Here is a 17942-nt window from a genome sequence, read left to right on the forward strand (position 1 = left end):
GACATGATTTTTAAAGTCACTGAATCCTTCTAGTGGTGTGCGATCTGTAATGGAAATTGCTTGTGACACTTTGTGACACGTTGCATGTAAGTGTAATGGCACTTGTAGAGCAAAGCTTCACGAAAGATCCACAAGTATAACTGCTGAACTGATCAAACTATGGAAATGACAATAAGGAAGAACATGTTCACTTGGTTACTAATTTTGCAATGGGAAAACATCCACGTTTCTTCTCAAGGATATTATTCAAGTGTGTGTTAGTCAGATATTGTTGTATAGATATATCAGATTGTCTAATGATCAACTAGGCAGTGTCTGTGGATGTTCCCAGGGACTAGAATTGTTAAATTGTCAACTGTTTTTATAGAGTCATAGAATGGCTTGAGTTGGAAGGGACCTTAAAGATCATCTATTTCCAGCCCCCTGCCATGGGCAGGGACATTTCCCACTAGACCATGTTGGTCACAGCCTTATCCATTCTGGGCTTCATCACTTCCAAGGAACAATTCTGAGGCATAGCCTGGGATTAAACTCAAGGAGAGTTTAATTTTGTGTAGTTTGTATCTGGCTAGGCTGTTCTGTAGACTCAAAGTTTCTCGTAGTTTGAGTTGACATACATTTTAGTGTCTGAGGGATAGACATAGCTGCTTTCAACTTAGTTTATAGGTGTGACCATGTTATGATTGAAAAAAAAGGCAAAACAACAAAAAAAAAACCAACCCAAACAAACCCATCCCAAAGTGTTAGTGGTCTCTAACAAGAGAATCTGGGGAAAGCAAAGTTTCTGTGTAAAAAGAAGGAAAATTCTTATGGCTAAAAAATTGCAAGTGGATAGGAAGTAGAGAACGTAGCCAGTGTTTGTAGTACAGTGGAGATACCATCAGAGCCTCACAGACACCTGCAATAATCAATATATTCAGAAACTGGAGGGGAAGAGAGTTAGTGGTGAAAGAATGACATTTGCATATGGTATAAAAGGGAGGCTATTAGAAGTAAGAGCTGAAAGTAATTTGTGGTGTTGAGTAACAAGGTGATATAAAATACGTGTCAGTTCAGTGTTAACAAATGAAAATTAATATGTATTAGCAGAAAACCAGTTTGCATGCAGTACTAAATATGACATCTGTTGTCACTCAGAACACACATGCTACAGTCACCATGAATTGTCCTCGTTGCTCAGCAACTGGCAATTGTTAAACAGGTAACAGGTAGGTTAGGAATTGAGTAGGAAAATAACAGAAGAAAATAAATGTCATCATTTTTTAGTGTGTAAATCCAAACCATGACTACATTGTGAATGTTTTGCAGAATTTTGTCCAAATGAGGACACTATGAAGGTGATGAGACACTAGAATGGGTTGCCCCCAGAGAAGCTGTGGGTGCCTTATCCCTGGAAGTGTTAAAGACTTTGAGCATTCTGGTCTAGCGGGAGATGATCTTTAAGGTTCCTTTCAACTCAAGCCTTTCTATGATCAGTTCAGAAAAGGGTATGGCAAAATGCATCAAAAGGCAGGAAAGGCAATCGGTTATGGAATGGCTTCTGCCTGAAGATTGACAACATACTAAACGTTTTCAAGTCTAGAAAATAGATTGTGGAGAGAAAGTTAACAGAAGAAATTCAGCCTTACAGTGATTAGGGGAATTCTCTTCAGTAGATGTTTGAGTGGCTGTCCTTTGAAGGTGGATTAAAGGTAAGTAGAAAATATTTTCCATTGTCCATGAATTATATGAAACTCATTGGGACAGGCAGTTTCTTGATCATATAGATTGATTTAGAGAGCATTTAGACCAATTCATGAGATCCATCAGGGACTGCTAAATATAAATATATGATGTAGATTTCAGCAGAGGATAACTGGAAGTAGACTGCTAGAGGCTGGGTTTATTATTCTCTTTGCCTGGTACTTTAGCTTTTTTTCATAAGCATTTATTGATGGTTTCTACCAAAGAGATAGGATAACTAGATACTATGAGATATATAGATCCTGGGTCTGAATGTATATAACTCGTATTATGTTTGTATTTTCAAAATCAGAAAGCTTTGAAGTTTGGCTTTGAAAGTGAGTAAGGAAAAGAGATGTGTTTTTCTTTACTCTCTGTTCCTTGAGGATTTTACCTCTAGGTGGCATCAAAGTTTTTATTTTGCACTACATTCCAGTATTTTCACTAAAACTGTACTGAAACTTGTCAGTTAACATGCATTTTCATGGTAGCCTTGAATTGCAGGACTCATGTTATTAGTATGCAATGCAAAAAAAGACAAACACCAACAAACAAACAAACAAAAAACCCCAACTACCAAGAAAGACCAACAACAAATCAAAAAGCATTTTTGAACATCGGAGAAGAGGAGGCTGTTCTTATGAATGCTTACAAATATCTAAGGGATGGGTGTCACCAGGATGGGGCCAGGCTCTTCTCAGTGGTTCTCAGTGATAGGACAAGAGGCGGTGGACATAAACTTGAACACATGAAATTGCATCTAAACATGAGAAGGAACTTCTTTATTGTGCAGGTGACAGAGCACTGGAACAGGTTGCCCAGAGAGGTGGAGACTTTCTCTGGAGACTTTCAAGGCCTGCTTGGATATGTTCCTATGTGATCTGCTTTTGGTGATCCTGCTCTGGCAGGAAGGTTGGACACAGTGATCTTCAGGGGTCCTTTCCAACCACTACCATTCTGTGATTTTGTTTCAGTTACGAAAGACACCATATTAAGAATGACGTTGATGCTGTAGGGGATGATTGTGCCAGTGCTGGATGGCCTCCCTTGGGTACTGAGTTGGAACAGTTTGCCTTCTGGCTATGTTTTAGGCCTGTTAGATGAGGCATAGTATTGAGAATAAAACATTTGGTGGGTTATTACCAGCAGTAAGATGTAAGTTTAAAGATGATAAATTTAGCAGCTGGACTTGATGATCTCAAAGGTCTCTTGCAACCTCAACAGTTCTATGATTCTATGATACCAAATGTGCCTCAGTTTCTTAACTATGAAATGAATTAGATTAGCTATCATTTGCGAAGCATATCGAGATGAATAGATAAAATATTTATGTAAAGTCTTGCATGCTGAAGTGTGATTGTATCTCTAAGAAAGAGTTGTGCTTGGGTTGTTGTGTTCTTTTGGTGTTTTTTGAGAAGTGTTCCAGTTCAGAGATTTCACAGGATACAAAGTGGTTGGAGAATTCTGCTTGTAGCTCGTTAGTAGTGTTAGTACTTGAAGAAGGTGTTTATAGGTCCAGATTTTCATAGGTTTTGTGAACTTAATTGGTATCAGGCTCTAAGGTCTTATTATAATCTCTGCAAAGTTAGGTGCAAAATTAGGAAAATACCCCTGTGCTCTGGCCTATAGTTTCAGCTGATGAAAACCACCTTCTACAACATGGCCTTCTGAGTTGTCAGATTGCATTTCAAGCAAAAAAACCCCAACCCCCCCCCAAAAAAAAAACAAAACCCAATTGTGGTGACTCAAAGTGATGTTCTATTTTGCAGTTTTAAATCACAGGACTGAATATGTCTCAATTACCAGTTAGTGCTGAGACTTATATTGTAACTGATGACTTTATCAAGTGTCTATATTGGTCTCTTTTGTGTGTGTTTATGTTTGCTGATAGCCACAGTAATTGAACAAATCCAACTACTGGCATAGACTGAAAATTGAAGATAACAACTGTATTATAGGACTTTGTTCCTATGCAAATAAACTATACCAGTATTAAATTTTTGTGGCAGGACAGCTAAACTTGCACTTCAGTGATTGCACCTAACCATATATAGGTACAAGTTACTCCTGGGGAGATTCTGCTTGGGCTCCAGCATATCAACAAATAATTACTGCAACAATGAGGACAACCAACCCTGAAGACGTTAAACTAGCCACATTTTTGAAATTAGAAGATTATGTGGTTTGTCTGTCTGTAAATATAACAGTATTGTATTTGTTCAAGGTGTTGGACTCAGAAAATACTAAATTTTTTGTCCATAGTGCCTGCAGTTTTAGAAATAAGCAGTTAAAATTTGTTTTCAAGTTAAGCAGTGATCTAAGAACTAAGCAAGCTGCACTTTTATAAAGATCTTTTAACTTCCTCAGTTTTAAATTAACTTTTGAAGTAAACATCAATCATCTGTAATAGAAATTAGCCAGAGAAAAGATGTTACAGTAAGAACTCAGAGGTAGTAGCTGTGTTTTTTATTTCATAGTGAATGAAAGCAGGTACTTCAGCGACCAGGACAAACAATCCATGATAATTGTGGAGTTTTCTTAACTGACTGTGAAAAAGACCTCCCTTAATTTTAGGGAGTCAGCTGTGAAAGGATGCTCTGAAATGCCAGGATACATATTCTATACATAATTTGGGTTGTTTTCCCCACCACCTGCTATTTATATGGGCCATCAGGTGTTTTATTGTGATACAATGGGGAGTGGAATAAGGCAGGGTCAGGGAGAGAAAATACCTCTGTCTCTCTGCTGCTGTGCTGTTCAAGTAGTTCTTTTTACTTTGGTACTATATTTTTTTAAATTTATTTCAGTTTTTATTTATTTTCCTGGAAGCATTGTGTATGCTTTGTTTCCTGTTTAAGCTGTTTGCATTTAAATAAGTAGGAGAATGTAGTACTTCTGCTCTTAAGTTTTCTTATTTGCCTTTCTACATTCATTGTAGAACTTGATCTAGGAGCAATAACTTTACATAAGGTTCATTCTCATTACTTAAATTTTTAGTTTTAAGAAATTTGATCAACAGAGAATATCATTTTCAACCTCAGTGAAAGTGGCCAGGATGATGCTGAAGATCCTTTATGCAGAAGTCCACATCTCTCTCTGAGCAGAAGCATTCCCGTTTATTTCTGGATGATTGAATGCAGTGTAAACCACATCAGCAAGTGAGAGTGGCTTAAATTTAACTGATAAATCTGAACATTCCCTTTGGTCTCCAAACAAGACAGCTTTGACTGAAATTTCTGGTTAGGTCTTCTCAACTGAACAAGACATTCAGACACTTCCTTTTCTTTAACTGGGCATCTGTCTTTGAGGAATTGAGAGAGAGAGATTTGTCAGTTCTGCATCTCCTTTTATGCAACTCCTTTGTGTGCATACTAAGATGTGCAAGCAGGACAAGTATAAATAATACTAATATGTAGTAACGGTGAATCCTTAGCCAGGATATTGTCTGGCTTGGAACACTGAATTGTCACACTGTTACAAACAGCTTTGCAAAGGGAAAATGATTGGTAATCTGCACAATTGTAGTACTTAGATATTAAATTAGAGAGTAATTGAGTTTGTTTAATCTGGAGAAAAGTGAGTAAAGACATGATAATTGTCTTCTAAAATGTGAAAGTCTGTTGCTGATGAAAGAGTTTTTGAAGTCCAGTGGAGGGATAAGAGAGCAAATATGGAATTACAATTTTATAGTTCAGAAATCGACGAGATTCTTAATAGCAAGGGTGTTTCAGTCCTATTACGTATTCCTGGGATAACTGAAATTGTCGTTGCAGAAGTTTTTTGAAGCAGCATGATCCAGGAATTTGTTTGTCAGGGTTTAAGTTGAGTTGCAGTAAGCAATTGGGCTGGAAAATGTCCTGAGCTCCCCTTCTAAGCCCTACTTGTTTCAGTTTCTACTCCTCTGCTGATATTTGGCGTGTTATAATGCTCGTGATTTCATAGAATCATAGAATGCTTTGGGTTGGAAGTGACCTTAGAGATCATCAAGTTCCAACCGCCCTGCCATGGACAAGGACACCTTCCACTAGATGAAATTGCTCTAGGCCCTGTCCAACATGGCTGTGAACACTTACAGGAAGAGGCATCCCCACCTCCCCTGGGCAACCCGTTCTCATGTCCCATCACCCTCACATATAAAGAATTTCTAATAGTCAGTCTCTTCTAACTTAAGGCTCTTCCCCCTCATCCTAGCAGTACAAGCCCTTGTAAAATAATATTTCGATAATATGACCTTAACTGACAGAAAAAAAACCTGTATTAATTTTAGAAATATTTTCCATTATTACATGACATGATTTTCATTCATGTCCCCACATGTGTCACTGTGGCCTTATTTCCTGAACACTGACTGAAATCCACTTTCTGGTGATGGGGAAAAGAAGCACAGTTGGATAGAGTTGGGAGGCAGAAGTTGTGTTCTTGATTACCAAAATTCTGTTACATGCCTTGTTTTTCTCAGGACATGTTTTCATTGGGAATTTTTTTTTTTTAATATAAGATAAAGACTCATTTTTAATAGATAATTGACAAGATGCAGAGAAAGGTAAGGCTACGTTATGGGTCAGCTCCCCTAGAACAAGGGTTTACTTGGGACTGGTTACCTGGGAGAAGAGAAGGCTGAAGGGTATGCAGCTTCAGCATGGAAGGCATTGGAGGGGGAGGTGCTTAGTTCCTCTCTCTGGTAACCAGAGGCAAGACACAAGGAAATGTAATGAAGCTGCATCAGAGGAAATTCATACTGGATATTAAGAAAAGGTTCTTCATCAAGCAGGTGGTCAGTCAGTGGAGCAGGCTCTCCACTTGATGATGGCAGCAAGCATGCCAGAGTCCAAGGAGATGTTCTATCATTCTGTGATCAATATTGTCACATAGCTGTTCTTGTTAATTTTCTTCCTTTTTTCTCTTGAAACGAGGGATCTTGGGCGCTATGTTAGGGCACCTAGAGGCCTTAAGAACAGCAGTAATAGGGACCTTTTAAACCGTACTAAACACACTGCAGTATTAAGGCTGTCCAGGAGAGGGTAGTGCCAGCACTTAAATGCTTCTGCTGTTGCTTAACTTAGTGGTTTTATATAATTGTTTTACAAATCTGTTTGAAATCATCAATTCATTTGTTTTAAAGTAGTGCTGCTGTTCATTCAGTAAGATTTTTGGCAGCAGATTTGATTCTATGCAGGTCACGGGCAGGTAGGGAGATGCGTTTTGAGGTATTTTTAGGTTAAAAGGTGTGTGGAACTGTGCTTGTACCTACACCTTTTAAAATTAAAATGTCAGTATTTTCTGTTTGAAAGCTTTGAATATATTTTTCCAGTATTAGCTAATACAGGAATGTTGAAGAAGCATATGGGGTAACAAGGTTGGGCCCAACTGTTTTCTGCAGGAGAAGAGAAAAATAACCTCAGTTTTTATCTTTATAACTATTTTTTCCTTTTTCTATTTTTTTTTTATTTCTGTCTGGGAGCAAACCAGTTTCATCTGTGAAGGCCATATTTAAAGATGTGTTAATCAATGTCCTATTCTAAATACGTATATAATTAAGGAAAAAGATATTTAAAAACAGAGTCACTGTCTGTGGAGGTGTTCAAGAAAGTGGCACTTTAGGACATGGTTTAATTGCCATGGTGGTCTTACATTGACAATTGGACTTGATGATCTTGGTGGCCTTTTCCAACCAAAACAATTCTATGACCTATAACGGCTTGAGTAGGAAACAGTCAAGGATAAGGCAATCTAGATTCTAATCATGATTGAAGCTGCCTTGCTGTTATTTTTACATCAGTCCATTAATTTCTCTTTAAAAAGAGAAGTAATTTCTTCTTACTACTCCAGAAGGATGTTAATGGGTTTGATGAATGTTTGTTGTACATCTGATGTGCTTTTTGTATTTGCCTGCTGGATTGTATCTCTTCAGCTACATGGCAGCATGTAAGGTGATGGGCCCAGAGCTTTGGCAGTGATTTCAGTGCTCATCATCCTTTGTGCTTGCCCCTTCAGTTATGCTGATGTAGATCTTTAGGTGGATCCTGGTGGTTGGTATTTATTTATTTATTTATTTATTTATTTATTTATTTATTGAAGATGTGTGGATTGTGCTGGTGGTGTGCTGTTTGGGGTTGTTTTTGTTTTCTTGGGGGTTTTTGGCTTGTTTTGTTCATTTGGTTTGGGTTTTGGGGTGGGTGTGTGTTGGGTTTTTTTTTTTTTTTTTTGGTTGGTTGGGTTTTTTTCTTCATTTGTTTTGTTGTGGTTTTTTTTTTGTTTACAAATCCCCCCACCCCCTTGCCTCAGGTTAGTTTCTTGGCCTGGTTCACAGTGCTAGGTTCTTGAACAGCAATGACAGCATAACTGAAAAGGCAGTATTTTGTGATATGGGATATGGTAGGAGTGAGAAAAGGTAGGGAGCTTCTCTTGCCCATCCTTATATGACAACCCTGTGATGTCAGACCACTGACTGGGAAGTGAAGAGTTATTCCAGGTCTTCCTTCTTATACTGAAAATTAGTATTATCTTCAGTTGCCATCTCTGATATTTGAGGCTTTCTGGGTGCCCATGGTCTGGCAGGTCATTCAGTGATTTGCTAGTGGAGAGTATTCAGCTACATTTTGGGGCCACAGACTGCAGGTTTGTGAAAACACTTCATGCTTCTTAAATTTTTGAAGTTGGTCCTCTTTTTTTTTTTTTTTTTTACCAATTTCCCACTTGCAGTACTTGTTAATTTTAAAATGTCTTTATACACCCATTTGTTCTGTACTTCAAGCATAAGATCCTTTTCTCTTCTGTTTCTTGGTAACATAATGTTTTGGTAGTCTTTGCTTAAGCCTGGAGATTAGGCAGTTGTCAGTTTTTGTTTTGCCTGTCTCAGTATCTGTATCCTAGGGACAAAGTCATCTTGCAGATGGTTACACCATTTCCATCACCTAACACTGCAGCACCAGTTCAGTCTTAATCAGAAAGTGGTGCTGTACAACTCTGTTTCTGATTATTTTGTCCCCAGTGTGGGGAGCACGCCTTCTGAAGCCTTGGATGAGACACTTACGTATAGATCTTTTTCCTTACTGCAGCCTTACGTTCTGTCCCCAGACACCAAGTTGTCTGTTGTGTTTTGGATGAGGAATATTTAGCTGGCTGCTTCTGAAGTTTTTGTCACTTCTATTTCTTAATTAGCTACCCAAGAGAGGTTTTTAAGTAACTACCTCTTGGTGGATGAATGAGTTCTTCGCTTTCAGAATATCATTATTCTTTCTTAATGTCTTTTTTTTCCTTTCCCTCCCCTGTTCCCTCCCTCCTCTAATCCATCCTCCCTGTAAGGACAAAAATTACAAATATTTAATCTGAAATATTGAATCACATAAAAAGCTTAAAAATGCTGAATGCCAAACTGTTTGTTTGCTTGTGTTCCTTTGCTTACTGAAATAAAACTGAAAAGATGAAGGAAAGTGGATGGATAATTTCTGCCACTTTTACCAGTTAACTCTCCCTTTCTTTTCCTTGGAACTTACCCTGTGCCCTGAATGTTTTGTTTTTAGATTTCAGAGGAAATGCTGGTGAAGAGTTTTTGGAAAAGAGAAGCTGTGATTTTATGATCTGCTGAAAACTGCTTTTATACTCTCTTTCACGGTTTAATCTCTCTCATACATGCTACTTACTTTGTGACCGTATTTCCCTTGAACATTTAATTGGATCATTACATACCTGTCAGATTTTATGCTTTTGGGCAAATGCTGAAAACATTAACAGCAATACTTACCTTTTATGGAGTGCTTGAAATTCCTAGAAAAGCTGCATTAGTTGGTTGAATTTTAGTAATGTTATGCTTGATGTTTTTTGTTTTCAGAGTATCTAAATCAATTTGCAAAGACCTAATTTAATTTTCTAGTGTAAGAATTAAGACAGAAACACAAGTCTTGCCCTGTTTCGTTATTAAACTTAGAAGTGGTATGAACTCTCACCTAGGTTTTGTATTGATAGTAACTTCGGAATTGCCCAGAGGACTGGGTGTGCTTATTGCTGTGTCCTGCTTTGTGCTTTTCCTTAACAAGGCATAATAGATGGCCAGGTGGTTAATGATCAACACATTTCTGCATACTCTGGAATGCAGCTATGAGATAAAATGTTTTTTTTTTTCTGCAAGAGTTTTAAGTCCAACTGAAGAAAATATTAATGCTTCTGGAAGACAACTGTTATTACATTAATTTTTGGAGACTGGTGTTTGTTAGTACAATGGCCATTGCGTACTTCAGACACAGTTACTCAGTATTGTGTTTGCAATATGTCCCTGCAGAGAGCTTGGGTATGGATCAGCAGGCTATGCAGTAGAAGTGCAGAGAATGTGATTTGTACATTTTAATTTAGAATAAGCCCTGTGGTTACAGATATGTAACATGAATGTAGTTAAGTAACTTACTCATATAATTAACACATTTAAAAATTATTATCTTGACTTGCCTGAGTCCTGGCTGCTGTCTCCATCAGTAACTTTTGCTGAACTCAGTAGGAGCCAAGGTTTGCTTTGTAGGATAAGACTGTGCACTCGTTCTGACTGAGATCATAGTCAGATCTCACTTTTGTAGTCAGTGGAGATAAACTGAGGCAAAACAAGTGGGAAGGACCACTTACGAAGCCCAATACCTTCAGGAGGTGTTGTATCAGCAAGGCATTAAGCTAGGCTTGTGCAGGTCTGTGCTTTACCTTTTAAGAATTGCCACAGCTCAACTGTAATACTTTTGTTATATCCATTTCTATCACATATCTTACAAGCTAGTATTTTTTTCTTCCCATTTTTAATTATTTTCAGAAAAGTAGTAGTAGTGGGCTGTGCTTTTCAATAGAAACTGATCCTTCTAAAATCAGTTCTTACCTATGGTTATAATAGTTTAGATTCTTGTCTCTTGAAAGGACTTAATGATAAAAGTCTCATTGTTATGTGAAAGCATGTGTCAAAGTCCTTTGAATCAGTTGCTAAATTATACTGCAGAAATTATTTTTTCTCTAGATAATGTAAACAGAATAAACATACAGGTTCAGTCAATAGGGACTTTCAGCTTACCTCCAAACTTCCTTGTTGATAAGGAGGTTTAATGCTTTAAAAATACAGTTTGTGTGTTCTTCCTTCCCCCTACCTCCTTCCCCAAGAGCATAAGAAGCAGAATTGTTAGAATAAAAGTTCTTTTTAAAGTAAGATATTCTTATTCTTTTTAGAATAAAAATAGCTGGTCCAATTTATATTTGCAGTTTGCATCTCCTGAAGAAGAAACATTTGAAAGTGCATTTCAGGTCTTTTTGGGTTGATTTACAATCTGCATGAAGCTGGTCCACTAATAGCAATATTTTCTAGGAGGTTAGGATTGACTGTTTGGCACAGTTGTAATGGGCAGAGTTGTGTATGCTTCTGTCCTTTTCTCAGGCAGTAACACTGCATCCATCATTGAAATATCTTCTTTTTTTTTTTTTTAATGGTATTCCTGTTTACTATAGTTCTAGAGGCACATGTTTGGAGAGTTGGTCTAGTGCTACTTAATGCTCTGTCAAACTTTCTCTGTCTCTTGTATGAAGAACAAGAAGGTTTGCCATAGTTTGCTAATCGTATTTCTGAAGTGTACCTGTGTGATGTGTATTGTATGCTGAACTGACGGAATCACAGAATGCATCAGGTTGGAAAGGACCCTCAAAGGTCCTCTTGTCCAACCGCCCTGCAGTGAACAGAGACATCTCCAACTAGATCAGATTTCTCAGGGCCCCATCAAATTTGGCCTTGAACATCTCCAGGGATGGGGCCTCAACCACATCTCTGGGCAACCTGTTGCATTATTTCACCACCTTCATCGTAAAGAACTTCTTCCTTATGTCCAACCTATATCTACCCTGCTCCAGTTTAAAACCACTGCCCCGTGTCCTATCACTGCTAGCACTTCTAAACAGTCTGTCTTCATATTTTGAGTATTATATGTGAATCCATTGTCTGAGTTGTCTTTTAAGAATGTAAATATTTCTGTTTATTGTTTTACAGTGTGCCTAAATGAAAGCAATTTTTTTGTTCTACTGGAAAAAAACCCAAACACAACCTGTGTGTGATGTTCTGATGATTATCTGATGTGAGAGTGCTGCAAGGAGTTGGGAAATAGCAGGGAATCACATCTTACCTGAAGTTGGCAGGCAATGTTATAGCTTAATTCAAATTCTAGCATACATGCAAAAAAAACCCCAACAAACAAACAAACACCACAAAAAATCCCCACACACATAACCAACAAAAATATTCTGCAAGCAATGATAAAAATAATCAATTATTTACTGTTTCTGTCATGTTAAAGTCATTTACCAAGGCAAATTGCAGTCAAAAGTGAGTTATTTTGAAAATGGAAATACATAAAAGATGCATTTATACAAGTGCAAGACTAAATATTTTACATAACTGTATTTCAGTGAGAAGATATACAGTAAGTGCACACTTGATAACACTAAGCAGGCAAACCTTAAGGTTAGTTCCATATACTGTTGTATAGTTCATGCACAGATCTCTCCCAAAGTAAAGGGGTTGCTCCAAATAATTCTTGCTGGGATGAAAAAACAGGATGGGTTGCTGGTAAGGATGTCAGCATGGATGGGGGTCAGTTATAGACATTACTTACTGTAATTTGTGATTGCCGTGGGAGAGGAGTGGCTGTTGGTGTGATAGTAATACTGCTGGTGATTTTATTGGTGGGCTTACTGGGTAGGCCATTAGCTAGTGCTGGAGTTCTGTTGTCTTGCACTGGGTTACAAGGGCTGGTGGGCTTGGAATTGGCGAGAGCTTGGACGTAAGGACTTCCTAAGTGGATGTGGATTTTGTTATCCTCAGTAGTTATGACACTTGATCCCGTACTGTTAGATCTCTGAAACTGCCACGACGACTGCCTGTCTGGGGATACTCTAAAAACAGTGTGCTTGGCTCCCATCTCTAGAGGCTCTGGGGAGAGCGTTTGTTCCTGAGAACTTGAGCCTGGTAAAGCCAAAGGGGACATTGTTCTTTCAGGAGTTAAAGAACCACATGATTCAGGAGTCTGAGATCTTGAAAAAGTAGCCATAGTAATAGGAGAAATGACATGCTCCGGGCTCGTGTAACCCTCTGCTGCTTTTGATTTTGCAGGCGTCAAGGAGGCGTTTTGAATAATGGTTATTCTTTGCTTTGGAGTGCCACAGTTGGGTATGACTGCTGTGCTTGTGTAGGAGTGAGGACTTTCAGTGGTAGGACTGGTTATTTCAAGTGTTGCTGTGTTCTGTCCATGGTCTGGAGTTACTTTTATGTGAAGAGGTTGGCCAGGTGTATGGCTTAGCACGAAGTCTCCAGTCTGTGCACAATTTCCGTTTTGCTTTGTGTGTGTCTTTCCATTTTGAGGTTGACTCTCTTTGGACTTCATCCAAGGGATCCATAATTTTTTGTTCACTGCATTTGCACTGGATGAATTGCTTTTGAAAGACACTGTTTGTTCCACCTCATTGTTGTCTTTATTCTCGTTATCACCATCTTCATACAGCTGCCCATTTATGATTGTTCTCTCTAAAGGCATGAGGGTTTTATAATCGGGTGGTTCATTGTCTGCTGGATCTGTCTGGACTTCTTTAGAAAAAACTTGCAGGTCAGAAATTCTCCTTCCATTGAGCCCAGGCCTAACGTTCTTGCTGAAGCGTCTGTACCTGTCCAATTCTTTTGTGAGAGTTTCCATTTCTCTTGCTAACTCCCTGTTCTTGTTTTCCTGCTGGAGGAGTTTCTTCTGTAAGACTGTGTGATCACCTCGGAGGTGACATATTAGGTCTTCCGTTGCCATGTATTCGTGAATTTTCTCCTTCAGTGCATCTACTTCTCTGGAAAGATGACTTGATTTAGCTTCCTCTTCTCTGAGCTTCATAAAAAGGCGCTGCTCTTGATTGGACTCTGCCTTTTCTGTTAACTTATACCTAGCCACTTCCATTTTCACAGCCTCCAGCTCCTCTGTTAGGAGCTTGGCTCTGTCCCGTTCACTGATATATCTTCGTTCCAGAGACTCAAATTCATCTTCGGTTTTCATAAGATCATCTTCTATGGCCTTCATTTCTTTCAGTTTCTGCTTAAGCCTCTCAACTTCTTGAGACAGCTCTTTGATTTTGTTGTTTTCCTGCTGCAAGGAGGTGCTGGATTTAGTACTGTCTTTAAGTTTATTTTTAAGAAACTCTTTTTCAACAGCTTCCAGTGACTGAAGTCTTTTTCTTAGAATATTCACTTTGGAAACAAGATCACTTCCTTTCTCCTCTTCTGCTTTGAGTTTGTTTTTCAGTTCATCTCTTTCTTTTGTAACACAGGATACTTTTTCCTCTGCATCAGATTTTGATTTCAGTGCCTTCTTACTTTCCTCAATTAGTTTTTCTGTAATGGTCATCACTTTATTTTGCTCCACCTGAAGCTGAGAAGTTGCAGCTTGCAGCTTTTCTTCTGTTTGCTTTATTTTTTCTCCCATAGTTTTTCTTTCATCCACAAGCATCACTGTTAGACTTTTCAGTTTTGTTAAATCTTCTTTAAGTGTAAACTCAGTTTTTTCTAACTTGCTTTCAATTGCTTCAAGCTCACCAACTCTAGCTTTCAAGCCCTCCAGCTCATGGGACAACTGCTTTGTTAATATTTTTTCTCTTTCTAGGTTGCATTTTAAGGAGTAACATTCCTGTTTACTCTTGTTGAAAGCATCTTCTAATTTTTCCAGCTCCATGATTCTTTTGTTGAGTTTGTCAACTTCCCCTTTAAGGTTCTTGCTCTGTGATACTTCTTTTTCTAACTTTCTATTAAGTTCTCGGCACTGATCCTCCATTTTTATAAGCTCCTCATCTTTTCCTTCCATCTCCAGCAGTCGTTTCCGTAGTTCTTCTACTTCAGTCATAAGTGCAGAGTTCCCACATTCTCCCTTATTTATCTTATCCCTTAGGTCTTGCAGTTCTTCCTCTGCTTTTCGTAAAGATCTGTTGGTCTCTTCCAGCTCATCGATTTGTCGGCTGAGAGCAGTTAATTTTAACCGAAGCTGACGATTCTGGCTGTCTTCATTAGTTAGCTTGGCCATCATTGCTTCTTGGTCTTGGCAAGTCTTAGCACTTTGAACTTGAAGTTCAGCCTCCAGCCTGCTAGCTCTCTGTCCTTCTTCTTGAATTTTTGCTTCAGCAAAAGCCAGCTTCTTATGTGCTTGTTCTGCAGAGGTGATTAATTCTTGAATTTTTTGACTTTGTTGATTCAATTGCTCAGTAAGTCTTTGCTGTTCATCCACCACCATTAAAGCAAAGGATTTCAGTTTAGTCAATTCTTCTTTCAGTTTGGCTATTTTCTTGTTGCTTTCCTTCTCTTTTTTTGCCTGATATGCTGTTTCTTGTTCCAGAAGCTTTTTCAATCTGTGAGAGGAAATAATATTGCATTTTGTAGTCATTCTAAGGGTCCTCTAAAGACACACTTGAAATACTATGTCATCTCTGCCAGATGTATATGAACTTGTAATTACTTGTAACTACAAACAGACTTCTTGTAGAAGGGGGAAGTGCCCAAAGGCCTTATTTTCTGCCTGGAAGTTTCTTTGTAATGGACAGTTCAGTATGATCATTTAGACTTAACTTCAGTAATTATATATGTTTGATTACATTTTCAGCAGTGCAACACAACTTTTTGATGTTCTGCACTGAAACAACACTAATCTTGACTGTTTGCTGAGACTAGGGATGTGTATGCAGCTTTTAGGCTTGTGTTTTGTTTTGTTTTTTTCTAAGAAACGTGATTAACAACATAGTTGAAAAATTAAATCAGTGCAGCCCTCAAGGGCAGGTATCAGTCACAGCATCACAAACCTCCTAATAACTTCAAGTGACTTATAAACTGTCCTGAGGTTTTGTAATGAAACCTTCTGGATGTTGAAATACATGAAGAAAACACAGCCACTCTAGACAGTGGAGCCGCCTAATGTCAATTTCTAAGCCACACATCAGAGGGAAAAATAAACAGATAAGTCCTCAGTGAAAATGCAGGCCTTGTGACCTTGTGTCCTACGTACATACACACACACACACTCAAAAAAGCAGTCAGCAGATAAACATTTATCATGTTATGCCCTTTGAACTTCAAGTCTAAATATCTTGCTGTCTGTTAGGCTTGAGTTCAATCTTATATCCAAAACTTGCAGATACAAACTAAACGCAATCCTACTCTTACATGATTCTTGAAGGTTTTTATAACCATAAACTCATAGAACTATTGATGTTGGAAGAGACCTTCGAGATCAAGTCTAACTGCTCACCTAGAGCTCACAATCCCACCACTACTGCTAAGCCACTACCACGAAACCATGTTCCTAATTACCACAGCCATGTGTGTTTTAAATACCTCCACGGATGGTGACTGCACCACTTCTCTGGGCAGCCTGTTCCAATGATTGATAAACCCTTTCTGTGAAGAAAGTTTTCCTTGGTATCAAACCTGAACCTCCCTGGTACAACTTGAGGCTGTTTCCTCTTGTCCTGACATTTGTTGCACGTGAGAATAATAGTTTTCCAAAATTAGTTTTGCAAGTTTGTGTTAGTACTCAGTCTTCACCAAGATGAAACCTACTGAATTTGTTAGAGACTTGGGATAAGGTTGTGCATTTGTTTATGCAAGATGCTAAGAATGCCTCAAATAATTAGATTCTTTTGGAGACTTTTCTTTGTCAGGGATTCACCATCCCTGGATGTGTTCAAGAAATGTGTGGACATGGCTTTATTAGCTGTTGGCTGACTGGAGGCATATATATTTCTGGACATTTCATAGGCTGCCGTGGTGGCATCCCCTTTGACAGCACTGCAGTTTTCTGGTACCAAGAGAGGACGTTCCTGCCATTCTGCAGCTGTCCATCAGACTAGTGTAGAATTCTAACTAGGAAGTGTCTTAACAACATCATCATCCCTGCTATATTATTCTTGTGCATAAGTTGCACTATATTGGATGTAATTCAAAGCTTTATGTGAGAAATGGATAGAATGGAAAGTAGCAATAAACAGTTAATATCAAAGCAGCCCTGTTGCGAAAGTCAACATAATGAGGAAACAGACACGAAAAGGTGCAAGTGGAGAGGGAGCTTGTGAAATGAGCTTGAGGGAATGCTGCTGCTTGACAGAAAAAATAAATGATCAGAAGACTGCATCATCTTCAAAGGAAGCATTTTACCACATTGTTGGTGTATAAACTTTTGTCTGCTTTCAGTGCTACTTTCAGTTTGAGTTCTTTTTGGTCTAAAAGTCTGTCTTCCCTCCCCACCCTTGTCTCCAAATGCTTTAGTAGTGAAGTTCAGTTGATGATTTACTGTTGCCATAGATATGAAACCATAACAGAAGCATAACTAACAATTTTATTTGGAACGAACTCAGGTCTAGTGTGTGCATGAAGTTGAGACATCATATATTAATACTGTTAAAACAGACTTGGGCTTATTAGCATATGATTTGTTTTAGCTTGCTTCACTGTAAGGTAGTTTTGTAAGGCAATTTTAGCTGAGGTCATTAACAGCTAAATTAATCAGTGTTTTATGCAGCACTTCTATATTAACTAGTTGATAGCTCTCTGGCCAAATGAAACTGTAATGCTTCAGTGACTGATGGCACTTAAGCTGCTTTAGAAAAAAAAAACACTTCTTAGACCAAATGGTAACCAACAATTGTAAATGTGCATAAATAATAAGTAAAAAAAAAAAAATTGAAAACTTGACAAAGCTTTGAGTGAATATTCTCAGCTATCCTTATAGTGAGCATCAGTATATGTACAATTTGGGGATTTTTTTCTAAATTTCTCTTTCCTCTTCCCCCCCCCCCCTTCATTTTTAAGTCAAGCTTTTCTTGGAAAGCTTGGGACTTGCTTCAGTACTTGATGTTCTAGCCCAAACCAAGTGCTTGATTAGGATAGTCTAACTAAATCTCTGATTTGAATGAAGTGTCTGAATTACTGGTGTCTGACCTGGGTAATTGAATAAACTCTGGATTTTCAAGAGACTATGTTTCTTTCGTCATTCCAAAAGACTTTTTGATAACTGTATACTTATTCATGTATTCTTATACAGAATTATTTATGTATTCCTACACAGAAAATGCCCTGAACAGTGTTGAACAGGTAATGATTTTTCAGGCAGTTGAGACTGATATTGTAAAAGTCACCTGGGAGTTCTGTTAATATTTGTAGAGGAATTTTATCTGGGCTGTTGAATTCCTGTTCAGTA

At 38.2% G+C, this 17942-nt stretch overlaps 1 protein-coding gene across 2 annotated transcripts in view; it reads right to left on the reverse strand.

Moving 5' to 3' along the window:
* Positions 1–17942, reverse strand: part of FILIP1L (filamin A interacting protein 1 like) — a 90235-nt gene that overhangs the window by 1265 nt on the left and 71028 nt on the right. The window contains exon 1 of one of the 2 annotated variants that reach the window (XM_054399249.1): positions 12348–15102. In XM_054399249.1, the coding sequence (XP_054255224.1) occupies positions 12348–14987 (2640 nt within the window). In that variant the 5' untranslated portion in view covers positions 14988–15102. Of the gene's footprint in view, positions 1–12021; positions 15103–17942 lie in introns of those variants that run through there. The other variant, XM_054399240.1, reaches the window with a different exon arrangement.

Source organism: Indicator indicator, chromosome 1 (genome assembly GCF_027791375.1).
Source record: "Indicator indicator isolate 239-I01 chromosome 1, UM_Iind_1.1, whole genome shotgun sequence".
NCBI lineage: Eukaryota > Metazoa > Chordata > Aves > Piciformes > Indicatoridae > Indicator > Indicator indicator.